The sequence below is a fragment of the Lolium rigidum genome, chromosome 1 (assembly GCF_022539505.1).
Source record: "Lolium rigidum isolate FL_2022 chromosome 1, APGP_CSIRO_Lrig_0.1, whole genome shotgun sequence".
NCBI lineage: Eukaryota > Viridiplantae > Streptophyta > Magnoliopsida > Poales > Poaceae > Lolium > Lolium rigidum.
In genome coordinates, this window is record NC_061508.1 from 210,038,311 (window position 1) to 210,050,852 (window position 12,542).

The 12,542-nt window shown below is 45.1% G+C and overlaps 1 protein-coding gene across 1 annotated transcript; it reads right to left on the minus strand.

Moving 5' to 3' along the window:
- Window positions 1–1,681: 1,681 nt before the first annotated feature.
- Window positions 1,682–2,549, minus strand: LOC124689061 (putative germin-like protein 2-1). Its single transcript, XM_047222665.1, has 2 exons — window positions 2,377–2,549; window positions 1,682–2,262 (listed from the first exon to the last, which is right to left on the minus strand). Exons 1-2 carry the CDS (start codon window positions 2,486–2,488, stop codon window positions 1,727–1,729), a joined length of 648 nt encoding a protein of 215 aa, XP_047078621.1. The 5' UTR covers window positions 2,489–2,549; the 3' UTR covers window positions 1,682–1,726.
- Between the last annotated feature and the right edge of the window lie 9,993 nt (window positions 2,550–12,542).

Consider the following 12,542-nt stretch of genomic DNA (forward strand, 5'->3'; position numbering starts at 1 on the left):
CATATAACTACCAGGCATAATTGAAGCTTTTAATAACTCACAAATAAAACTGCTCATATCAGATCGTCGACCAAGAATGGATCATGTGTAAGAGGCAACATCGGAATGACCTGATTTAAGCAACCAAAGTTCTAGGATACCATACGTAATATTTGCTGGGTTCTCACTGCATAGGCACAAGATAGTTGCGGACAAACTATTTATAAGAAGACCTAAAGCTCAGAAGTAGATGTCTACGAAGACAGAAAGCTCATAAGGAACACTAGAGCAGACTTAGAGACCACCACGGAGACGGAGGACGAGGTGCAGGGTGGACTCCTTCTGAATGTTGTAATCGGCTAAAGTACGGCCATTCTCGAGCTGCTTTCCTGCAAAGATCAGACGCTGCTGGTCCGGGGGAATGCCCTCCTTATCTTGAATCTTGGCCTTGACATTGTCAATTGTGTCGGATGACTCCACCTCAAGGGTGATAGTCTTGCCCGTGAGGGTCTTTACGAAAATCTGCATCTGAAGACAACAATTGATGAGAAGATGGTACATGAATCATTGAACTCAATATAGTCAAATTCTAGGAAGTATGTAAGATGCATAAACGGCAACAGAAAAATCGCCCAGACTACTACAAACAGCAATCCAAATTCTGCCCTTCCCTGAACCCCTTGCATATCCAAAATAAGAGAAAAGTTAACTGTATAAAATAAACAATGAGTTGACGAGGACACCTAGGTTGGTAAAAGTAAAACAAGTGGATCATCATGTACGTGTAACTAGTAATGATAGAGAGCAACATATTCATGTTGATCAGCTTCAAATAGCGGTGTGAACCATAATCCCAACGAGCACAACTTGCCCCTGATTAGCAAATAGACAGCGAGATCACAATGAAATCAAGGGAGCCAAGGAGCAACAGCAATCCAACAAATCCGCTAAAATAACTCTACAGCGGACGGAACACATCTAAAGAACAACCGGTGATCGAACAAAAACAATAGATGATTGCCGAATTGAAGTGAATCACATGTTTTGGTTTGGGTCACGGAAAACAACTAAACAAGTCCCGCCTCCGCCAAGATTAGATTGGGGCCTCTGATTCTGAACAACATATGGTACGACTAAAACGAAATATCAGAGGAGGAGAATTAGTTACCTTGCGACGACGTATAGGTATTAGGGTTCCGGTCTATCCTCTGGCGAAATTTGTAAGGAGCGGAGGAGTCTCGATCAGGAGCTGTATTTATAGGCTCCGTTTGACGGTAACTCCGTCCTCGTAGGTCGGTGCCGATCGACGGGTCGGATCAACTCCGATATATGCGTCGCGTAACGTTAGGATTTCAGATCCGCTGAGCTAGGGTGTTCGGTGCGGCTTCGCGCGCGTAGTTTTGGTTAAGAGGTTATTTTGATTGTATAAATGCTGGATCGACAGTTTGACAAACAAACACAAGAAGATTTCCAAACGACCAAATAGCCGCACTCTCAGATCATGAATCCTGAACTGTTGATCCATAAGAACAAAAATAGCCTACGTCACCACATGTCAAAGCCCTTCCATACCGTAAAAGGAATCGTTCAGTTTATTTTTCATCAAGAGTAGATCGACACAAGAACAGGTGATGTTTTCTCAAATAAATGTGTATAGAATTACAAATAAGCAAAAAAATACATAAATGAATACAAAGAACGAAATAATCTCTATGGTCGTTAACAAAGAAATCTGTAGCTAGATACTTCAGAACTGAGCTTGAATGCGGTCTACAACCATCTTGTCCACCTGAAAGGCCTTGGCGAGGATATCGCCTGAGATGGCCGGCTTTGATCCAAACACGGCGTTGCCAATGGTGATCACACCAGGGTTCATGCTGCTGAGCGCCGCCAGGGCGATGGCGCTGTTGGTCCCGTAGTTGAACTGGAAATGGATGGACCCCTGGGGGAAGACGAAGACGTCCCCTTTGTTGAGAACCTTGGCGAAGAGCTTGTTGTCTGGGTTGGAGGTGACGAAGCCGACGTAGAGCGAGCCCTCTAGCACCGTCAGGATCTCGGTGGCGCGCGGGTGGATGTGCGGCGGGTTCTGGCCGTAGGGCGCGTAGTCGACGCGGGCGAGGGAGATGCCCAGGGTGTTGAGCCCGGCGATCTGGGCGACGTTGACCCCCGTCACGGCGGAGCCCTGTTTGTTGCTCGTGTTGCCGGCCATGTGGAGGCCGGAGAAGAAGAAGTCTTCAGCGCTGACGGCTTTGGGATCCTTGCATGCAAATCCGTTGACAAGAACTGCACACATGCATACAGATTCAGAAAAAAGGCTAACCTCAAGATTGTGATAACTAACAATGCAGACCTCGAATATTCCACCCACGATATGGGTGGTTATACACATCAACGTACCTTGCGACGTCTTGTCAGCGACGCAAAAGTCCTGGAGCATGCTTGGGTCGGAGGCGAAAGCATGAGAAGCCGATGCAACCAAAACGGCTAGGAGAAAGAATCGGAATGCCATCTCAAGTGAGTTTGGTTTCTTAATGTAGAGTGTGGTGCTAGTCCTGTAGTAGTCCGTGTGCTGCTGCTGCTGCTGCCGAGTGATGATTCTAAGGGTTGGGGAAGAAGAATATATAGAGAGATGGAGGGATAGGAGGACCGTTAGTGTTTCTCCTCTTCAAACAAAAGCCAGACATAGACATCAGGATATGGAAGAAACGGTCTTCACTAGTATCTCTGTGGGTAATCAGGAAGAGGTCCAAAGCGTGTTCCTAGCTGCTGGCCGGCCACTTGGGTCAACGACTCAACGAGAAGCATGCTTCTACAATCTGAGACACCATCAACGTACTCTCTTGTCTCTCCCAGGTGGACTTACGTCGACGCCATCAACCCATCCAAATTATAGGAAAATAACAAGTTAGAATTGTTCATGGGAGACCAGTTTTGACAATGATGTAATAAGCGGATGCGCCCAGATTTTTCTTTTTGCTCCCTGGTTATGAGCCAAAAAAAGGTTCTGAAAATTCTGCGAGTTGAAAAAAGTTCTGAAAGTTTCAGAAAGTAATCTTTTTTGTGTGGTACAAAATAGTCAAACATTAAATGGGTCGAATATTCAAATCTTGAATAGGAGACGAAGTTTGTTTTTCTTTCACAGATAAAACAACTCTAAACTTTGCTATAACAATTTCACTAACGATTCCCCCCCCCCCGCGTCACCCTCCTGCGGCGACGGGGGGGAGCCTGCCGCCGCCGCCTCTAGCCCCCCCACCCCTCTCCCTTGCTTCGCCGCCACCGGAGGGGGGCCGGCAAAGCCGCGCGGGCCCCGGGGAAGGTGGCGGCGGGGCGGTTTCTTTCCCCTCCCGCGTCCCCTGGCGAGGAGGAGCTCGTCCGGGCGCGGCGATGTGCGGCGGGCGCCGTGGGCCGGCGGGTGGGCGCTGGCAGGGCTGCGGGCGGCCGTGGTGGCGCGCGGCCAGGTCGAGGACGGGGCGCGGCGGTGGTGCAGCGGTGCGAGGCGAAGCGGGGCTTGGCGGCGCGCGCACGGGCCTAGATGGGCTCCTGCGGGCCTGCACAGGCTTGCGCTGGCTCGGCTTGTGGTTGCCGGGACAGAGGCGGTGTCCTCCTTCCCGGCCTTCACCGGCGATGCTGCAGGGGTGGGAGCGGTGCTGGACGGCGGGGCGGCGGCCCCGTGTGTGCGCTGAGTGGTTTGGCGGCTGCGGTGGCTGCGAGGGCGGCATGGCGGCTGGACCGGGGAGCTCGCGCTGCTGCGGCCGACGGCTTGGCCTTGGATCCCTGTGTTGGCGTCCGTCGAAGCTCCCTCTCTGTGGCGGTTGGCGGCGCCCGCGGAGCTCTTCTTGGCGATCTTGGTCGGCAGTATTGGTGCGACTTGGCTTTCAGCCCCGCGCGGTGCGGGTGGTGGCAGCGGAGCTCGCGGAGCTCCTTAGTCTGGTTGTGGTGGCGGTGGTGGCTTGTGTGCGGCGGTGGCGCCGCTTCTGCACATGAGGTGTGTCTGCGGGGTGCGGGCTGGCAGCGTTTCTCGATGTTCGGCCGCGTGAGGGAGTGGTGGCTCGTGTGCTCCGGGCGAAAGCCTGACCGCGCGGCGTCTGCGGATGTCGCCGTCCTTCTTGGGGGCGGTCGTGGAGCTCTTAGACCTTCACTGCCTCGGGTTCACATCTTCGGGTGAAAGCCTAGATCCCGCGGGATCGGACGACGGCGTCGATTCTTCGTCGTGTCCCCTCTTGAGGGCGTCGTCTTGAAGTTGGTGATCCCCTTCGCGCCCTCCTGCGGCCTCGACACACAGGGCATCTGGGTTGGCAGGAGGTCAACCGGAGATGCGGGTGTTCCGGGTGGAGGCCTGAGAGGCAACGTCGATGGTGGCGACCAAGGTTTGGTTGCGGCAAGGTCATGTTAGTCGGCTCCGTTCCGGCGTGTTCAAATGTCTTCGTGGTGGTCTCTTCTTGCTGTGAAGTCAAAGCCACCCTCGGGCGGTGTACGATGACCTGCGAGGGGCAGTCCGGTGAAGGTCCTATTCGGCGCTTGTCTTGCGCATCTCCTCTCCAAGGCTCGTCGTCAGAAGCGGAGCTGCCGGTCTCTCTCCGAAGAGCCATCTGTTTGGCATAGGCCGGCTTGAGCTTCTTAACTTTTGTGGGTAGCCAGGGTGGCTGGGTGTGCCCTTGTGGCGAAGTGTGTGGTTTGGGTGTGCTTTGGCACTATTGTTGTTTGGTTTTTGCCCGGTTTTCTCATAAAAACTGGGCACCTTCTGCTTAATGAATGAATGAGGCAAAGCTTTTGCCTCCGTTTCAAAAAAAAAATTGCTATGGAGAGTTTACCAGAACTCTTGGAATTTTTGAAATTCTTTATCTTTGGCCGTGCCTAGGTGTGCTTGGGAGTCACAAATGATATTCGTGTAATAAAGATCCTATTCAGATATGTTAGCCAGCTAAATTGCAAATTTTTCTCGCATCCTACAGTACAGTTTATAACGAAAACTAGTTAGTACGTCTTTTACACGTATGACGTTATGTCAGCATAAATAAGCAAGCAACCAACCTGCAGTTTGCAGTGTGCCGCTTACCATGAATCCACATGGTGGCTTGTTCTAATATTCGTTAAAATAGCAGCCGTCCCTGGTTCAAACTCGCAGTGTGATCTGTTCCGGCCGTCGCAAATTATGCAGCCGGCCCGCCGACTGCCCATACACAAGCACACGTTTTATATGACGCCTTCCTACGTAGAAGACTGGTTCTTAACGTGTGTGTTCACATCGATCGACTCTCATGCAGGCAAGACAAGGCTGAGGTCTTTCCCTTATCCCTTCGTCCTGAATAACCGATTGCCTAGGCTGTTCCTCTCAGCACCTCTGAGACCGGTGCTTTTCAACCATTTTTTACCGACTTGTTGCAAACTTTGGAGTTATTTCGAAATGAGCTTCTAAAAAAGAAGTTGCAACTTGTTAATATGAGTAACTATCAATCATGTTGAGCACCGAGCCAGGATGTCACAAATACCCTTGTAAACAAAGGGTGGATATGGCTCAATACTACTAGGCCACATGGCTAGTAAATTGCACTGTAAAACAACTCTAAATCATTCACTGCATTTTGACATTTTTGTTGGACCTTTTTAAAGCTTCAGATTTGAATTTTGCTAAGTTTTCAAAAAAGAGCTTGATCAACCTTCAGATCCGGCAGAACGATATGCATGGTAAAGAATGCAAGAAGTACAAAAACCGATCCAATCCGTTTATACCTGTATATGTTTGACTGTCTTTTTAGCAACTCAGTTTGACAAAGCATTTTGAAGGAGTTGTGATTCCGTTCACATGCTTAGTATTTACTAATGGAAGGCACTCGGCATATCATATGTTCACATGTAGGTTAGCTGTCTCGAACTTTGTATAGGGATAGGGGTTTGTATAAGGGATAACCTTGGAGTGTCTTTACTCAGAACAGGTCTAAGCGTGTTGAAAGCTTTCATCCGCTTTGTTTTCTGAATAAGTCATCTAGTTATACACATGTAAGACGCATATCTCAGGTGTTAATATATATTATGCACGTCACAGGTGTGGAACGATGCGACGTGAACACTGAACATACTTCCTCCGTTTTTATTCGCGTTCTAGCTTTAGTCAAAGTCAATATTTGTTACATTTGATCAAAAATATAGAGAAAAACGTTAACATCCATACCAAATACACATAAGATAAAAGTATACTTTATGATGATTCTAATAGTATAGATTTTACATTATAAATGTGTGGGGACCCCGGACTAGCAGCCCGAAATTCCCTGTTATGTATACAGTTCACGATCCCATGATCAGTGCGTCGTGAACACATAACCGAACTGATATCAAATTACACCATCCATTACAAAGCGGAATAAGAAAATTACAACATGGTCACATGACCCATACTTACATAATAGCCTCGAAGGGCTAACTAAACATCAGAGTAGCATCATCACTTCAGCAGCGCAGTACCCAAGTCATCTGCCATAACCCTACAGGCAACTGACTGGGAAGACGTTCCTAGCTCGCATAGACGTCGCCAACTCCTTCTTCGTCTGTCGAACTCCTTCAAGTCTGGCCAAGTAAATAGCCAGGGACAAAGCCGTGAGTACATTGGAATTGTACTCGCAAACCATCAAGAAAGGTGCTAACAATGTTAACTAAAAGAGACAAGAGAAGAAGGATAGTTTCTCTTGTGGATATAGCATGTGAAAGAAAATCAGTTTCTCTTGTGGATATAGCATGTGAAAGAGAATCAATTTCTCTTGTGGATATAGCATGTGAAAGAGAATCAGTTTCTCTTGTGGATATAGCATGCCGGCATCTCAAGTGATGCGGACACTATGGTGTTTCAAGGACATCCCACTAAACATCTAGGAGGAAAGATAGCACACCGCCATCTCAATTGATGGGAACGCTTAGGAAGTTCTAAGACATATCTAGACCTTTATTGAGGATGAGGTAGCATAAGTCCATCTCAGTTGACGGGAATGCTAGAGAATTACTGTGACATACCTATATCTTTATTGAAGAAGATACTTCAAAAGATACCTATGACATCTCTATATCTTTGTTAAAGAAGAGTTCCTCTACATGAAACACTAGGAAAAAGCTCCCCACTTGGTCTTATTTTTCCACGACCATCTCCATATGGTCGACACACGCCCTTTTTTCCGTACCCTTCCGGTACATCCAACACAACACTTTCTTTGCAAAGCCTTTATCAAAACAAAACACAAGCCCCGGTAAAGGTAGACCTTTGCAACCCATCCATGACCGCGGACGCGGCTATTCGAATAGATTTGACTCTGCAGAGTTTGCACACTTTCCCCACAACTATCCGGATACCTATCGTGTGGGCATCATCCCTGCATAACAACATATGCCACGACGGATACCCGGACATAACCTTTCGCCCATCTCCACCGGCACGAGTCCTTCCCTGCGGGCTTACCCCTTCCCGGCACCCCGGCAGCATACCTCCTTTTGAGCGTATCTCCGGCGCCATGACGAAGACCCTCAGTAATCGTCCGGCTATCAGTTAAGACAGTGTATTGCCTCCTCCAGAGCGCAACCCGGCGTCGGAGGTCGTCATGACCCTCCCTAGAAAGTTGTGAAGGGTGCTCCTGCCAGCTTCAACAAACTACGGGCTAAGCCCCGTCCCACACCAGGGTAGAGTGGTTGCGCGATAAAAGTTGGGCTGGTGTACACTTATACGCAGTGCTCCTTTTTAAAACCATTTTTCCCACAACACCTTGGTTGTTCAACAAACAGCCATACACCACTTTTCCGATCATCTTTACCAAGATCCTTTGCTTTCTTAAACCATACGCTTGGGTTAACTCACCCAAGGTTTTCATAAAACATTTACAACAAGGTAAGCCTTGAGGGGTTCCCAACCTATAGTTTCATGAGTGGAACTAGAATTGCACTATGGCCGAGATGAGGGTCATCTTGCCATAGAAGGTATAAAGGGGTAATGGGTGGATCATACTCGCTTAAGATAAGCATGTATGATGACAACACAAAGAGGATTATACTTTCAGATTTGTGGTACTAACTATAAAATTTGGATAGTGGAGAATCACTACCCAACCAACTCTCCAATAGGGTACTCGGCATACTCCTCTCAAGTTGAGAATTACACCAACATCATGACATTGATACCTCTAAATTACAAAAGTTGTGAATGTGGTGAAAGTTACTATCTTGAGAGGGAAGATGCTCAAGTTGAGCATACAAGATGACCAAGTGGAATAGCACGACCATGATACCATGTATCCCATAATCACATGACAAAGGTGGAGTATCACCACTAGGGAGTACTCCACTAGTAACCATACATAGATGACAATAATAAGGAGAACAACACACATAGAACCGAGGTGCTTTGGACATCAACAAATGACATCCAACTAGACACCGAATCAGAGATCAAAAGATGGCTTGCCTTGGCTTATTTGTCCCTGTACGTCTTCAACTCCATCAATATAAGAATTCCATCAACATATAAAGAATCCTTGTCCAATCCACTTCTTCTTCTTCTCCGGAATTGTTCGCATCTATCGCCGGAAAATATAAAAGGAACACAATCAATCTCATTGCATCAACAAGACAACATTCAACAATCAACAACTAACCATGCAGCCAAGGTATAACATACTAAGGACTTATAGATACCACAAAACAACTTTAAGAGTTTTAATTTAGAAAACCCCATCTATTTACCTAGTAAAGGTATGAGTGCATCACAACTTAGCAATTGCCTCTCTCGGTTATCACCATGGTGTAAACCAAATATCCCCTGGTAGATAACATCATAAAGAGGACAAGAGCATTAGTTTGACACCAAATACATTCACTAAACATTTTCAACCATTTTTGGAAAAGTAGAAAACAGTTTTCCTAACTTAGTTTGCTCACATAACACATCATCCAAAATAGGAAGCAAACCATACTCCACATCATTTGAAAACTTAAACAAAACAAAAGAGCTAATGTTAAGTTGCAGATGTTTTGTTTTTCAAGCATAAAACAAAGGTTGCCCATCTCTACCAAAAAGTGTTGGTCAAGGGTTTTAAATAAACCGAAAGGTTTTGCTTCAACAATGCATGTCACACATAAACATTACTAACAGTAACAAATATGTATGAACAGAGACTAATAATATTTTTCCTATATAGCCAGTACTAATACAAGACTAACCCAATTGGAATCACCCAAAAATATTAAACCTACAATTTTAGGAATTTCTTTGAATCTGACTGTACAGAAAACAAGATCTGTAAGCCATAAATCGTAGAAAAATCCTAAAAATATGAGGTCACTGACATTTGAAAGATATTTAAACAGAGATTCACACACAATTGGATTTGGGTTCAAATTATTTCTGAAACTCCCATAAATGGATTGACAAGATTACTGCATGTCTGTACCATTTGCTTCACCTCTGGAGTTACAGAATAGATAAAGGTTTGAAACTTGTTTGAGATGATTAAGAAAACATTCAGTAATCCTACAGAAGTGGAATCACTCAATTAGGTTCAAAAATGGATTTTTGATGAATTAAAAGCTAACAGCCATATCTGCAGAACATACAGAACAAGTTTAATTCATCAAAAATCATACACAAATCATAAAAATATGAGGTCTGCTGCATCTGAAAGGTATTGAATAGGTGGTTCTTACCCAGTTGGTTTCATTCAAAAATTCGTCTCCAAGCTCCTGGTTTAATTCGACAAAGTCAGATCTGACCAGATCTTGATCTGTGAACCATTTCAGTTTCAGGAGGTCAATCGAAGTGAAACCACCGCCAAAATGATGGTATTGGAGAGGGCTTTCACCCACAGTTTAATTTACTCAAAAAGGTTTTGTAAAACGGGAGAAATCTAACAAACAGTGATTCTGCATGTTTGCAGAACTTTATTTACCATGCAAAATCCGTAACGAATTTGAGGATGAGACCAACGCCAAGTTGTAGATCTTTTCAATACCTATCTTCAGAACTTTGAACCACTCGATTTGGATCTGCACACGAGATTTGGCGGATTTTACAAGATCGTACCAGAATCTGAAACAGCAAGATAGCAGAAATTACAGCAAGTTTTTGGACGAACTTTGCTCAAGAACTTCAGATCTGAGGATTGCTCAATCTTCTCCATGCTTGGACCAACATGCACCTGCATCAAGATCCAATCTTAGCAATGGAGGAAGAAGAAGAGGAGATTAAACCATCTAGGGTTGGGGAGAAGATGGAGAGGGAGTCTCTCATGGTGAGGGGAAGCTTGAGGGAGGAAGGGAGCTTCATCTTGGTGGATCTTCATGGCCATGGCCGGCCATGGGAGCAAGGAGCAGCAGCATTTCGTGGGGGAGAGCAGAGAGAGAGTGTGAGGGAGTGGAGAGTGAGAAAAATGAGCCAAAGGGGAGGTGGTGGCCGGCTAGGGAGTTTTTATAGAGGGAGAGGGGTGGCTGCCTCCTTTTTCATTGGCCAAGGAAGGTGGCTGCCCATTTATTGATTGGAGTAGTTGGGAGGCAATGCTTGCAAGAGAAGAAAGTGAGGAGAAACATGGCTGGCCGAAATTGTCATGGCCGGCTCCATTCTTGCCAAGCACAAGTGAGCAATGTGAGAGAAAGGCACAACATCAATGTGTATTGACAAGGTATGATGTAGAGAAGATAATATCAATGAGTGACTTTGAAAATGATAAAAAAATAGGAGTAGATTCATATAGATAAAAATGAGTATGAAAGTGACATCAAGTCATGAGGTCAAGGTGATGATGGAAAATAATAGAGGAGTGAGATAGGCATAATGAAATATAAGTTGCTCTACAAATAAGAGGTCAATTGGGAGTGATTTGAAAGTATCATTCGATCAAGAATTGGAGGATGGAGGGGATACAATGTGGTGGATCAGAGATGTGCATAAGATGTGCAAGTTTTGCCATTTGAAAAAGAACTCATTTGAAAAGTATTTGAAACACCTCAATTGTCTAGGGACAATTGGGAATGAACTCAAGTGGAATGGGATTTGAAAATGTCTAGAGATCTAGTTGGAACATAGGAGTTCAAAATGTTCTACTTACTTTCTCAAGTGAAGTAGAGTTTTCTCAAACTTAAAATAAGAAAGAGGAAACAAGAAATGGTATAGGTACCATAAGCAAGCTTTTTGTTAAAACAAAGCAAAATAGAAATATTGTTTTAGAAATCAGTACTTGGTAGAAATGGGATGAGAAACAAAACCCATTTCAGTTCTTTGTTTTCTTTGAAGAAGTATCTTGAAAAGATTTAATAAAACTAGAAGTAGTTTTGTGATCCAAAACCAGAGAAGGAAAACAAAGGGGTTTTGAGAAAGGAAACACATTTAGAGAGGAGTGTTCTCAAGGGTAGGTGGTGGCTACATAATGTACCCATCAGTCCCACTCTTGGTTTTGTAAAGATTAAAAATGAAAACAAAAACAAGAGGTAAAAGAGGAAGAAGTGATCTGGTGCTGGAACATGGGATAGGATACCAGATCAAGTTGAATATATGAGTTGCAAGGATTGACTGAGACATGCAGGACGTGGAGTTTGAAGAGGGTGCATGGATGAGATCCATGCATTGAGGTTACCAAAAACAGTCGTGAGTGCTTAGAGATCAATTGCCAAAGTGTAGACAAGTTAAGCCTGTCAACACAGATGGTCGACATGGCCTCAAAACCAACAAGGATGAGTGGGTATAAGAGAGGGATGTAGCAAGGGGTAGATGGTACCAAGTTTTGAATTAAGGATGATTGAGCTATCTTGTACCACAAAGAGAAAAATCAAGATGGCACACTCATGTTGTCATCAGGAGAGAGGTTTGATGTAGTAAGAAGGAAAACAACATTTCCTAAGTCACACATGTGTTTTATTTGGTGAGTTGCTTGTTTAACCACTAGGGGTGTTGTTCTAAGAGGTAGCTCAAGACAAAACTCAACAAGCAAATCAAGACAATTCATCTACCAACAGATCAAGGCAATTCATCATAACCAACAGATCAAGGCAATTCATCTATCTATAGTCTTAAGAAAAGTTTTTGTTCCCCCTAATTTTTGCATTATGGACAAATAAACAAGGTTGCAAAAAGTGGGGTGTTACAGATCTTCCACCCTTAAACTAATCTCGTCCCGAGATTACTGAGTGTAGAACTAGAGGGGTTATAAAGTTTAACCAAAGTCAGACTCCATTCTTCTGTAGACGTGCCGTTGTAGAGAAGGTCGTTGCTTCATCTTCTGGGAGACATGATGGATTTCTGCCGATGGCCAGCTTCATGAAGAGGTTGACTACTCCATGCAGGTGTTGGATCTGTAGTTTCTTCCCGATCCTAGAGGGGGTTCAAGGCTGTGGGAGGGTTAGTGCACCCAACTGTGCTTGAGCAGGGCTGAAATTTTTTTAGAGTTAGCTTGATTTTAGTGGAAGACGAAGTCTTCCACCCTTAAGATTTTTCATCGGGCCTTCGAAAAAAACTCAGAGCGTCTGTCTTGCGGTCCTATCGGGCTTCTGAAAAAGTCGTCGATCTTCCTTGTTCAGTTGAAGAATCTTCGGGGGCG

What these genes read in the sequence shown, in the direction of transcription:
- LOC124689061 (XM_047222665.1), bottom strand. Translation starts at nt 2,488, where the DNA reads ATGGCATTCCGATTCTTTCTCCTAGCCGTTTTGGTTGCATCGGCTTCT. An exon ending in CGCTGACAAGACGTCGCAAG is followed by an intron (nt 2,263 to 2,376) that starts GTACGTTGATGT and finishes GCATGTGTGCAG; the next exon opens with TTCTTGTCAACGGATTTGCA.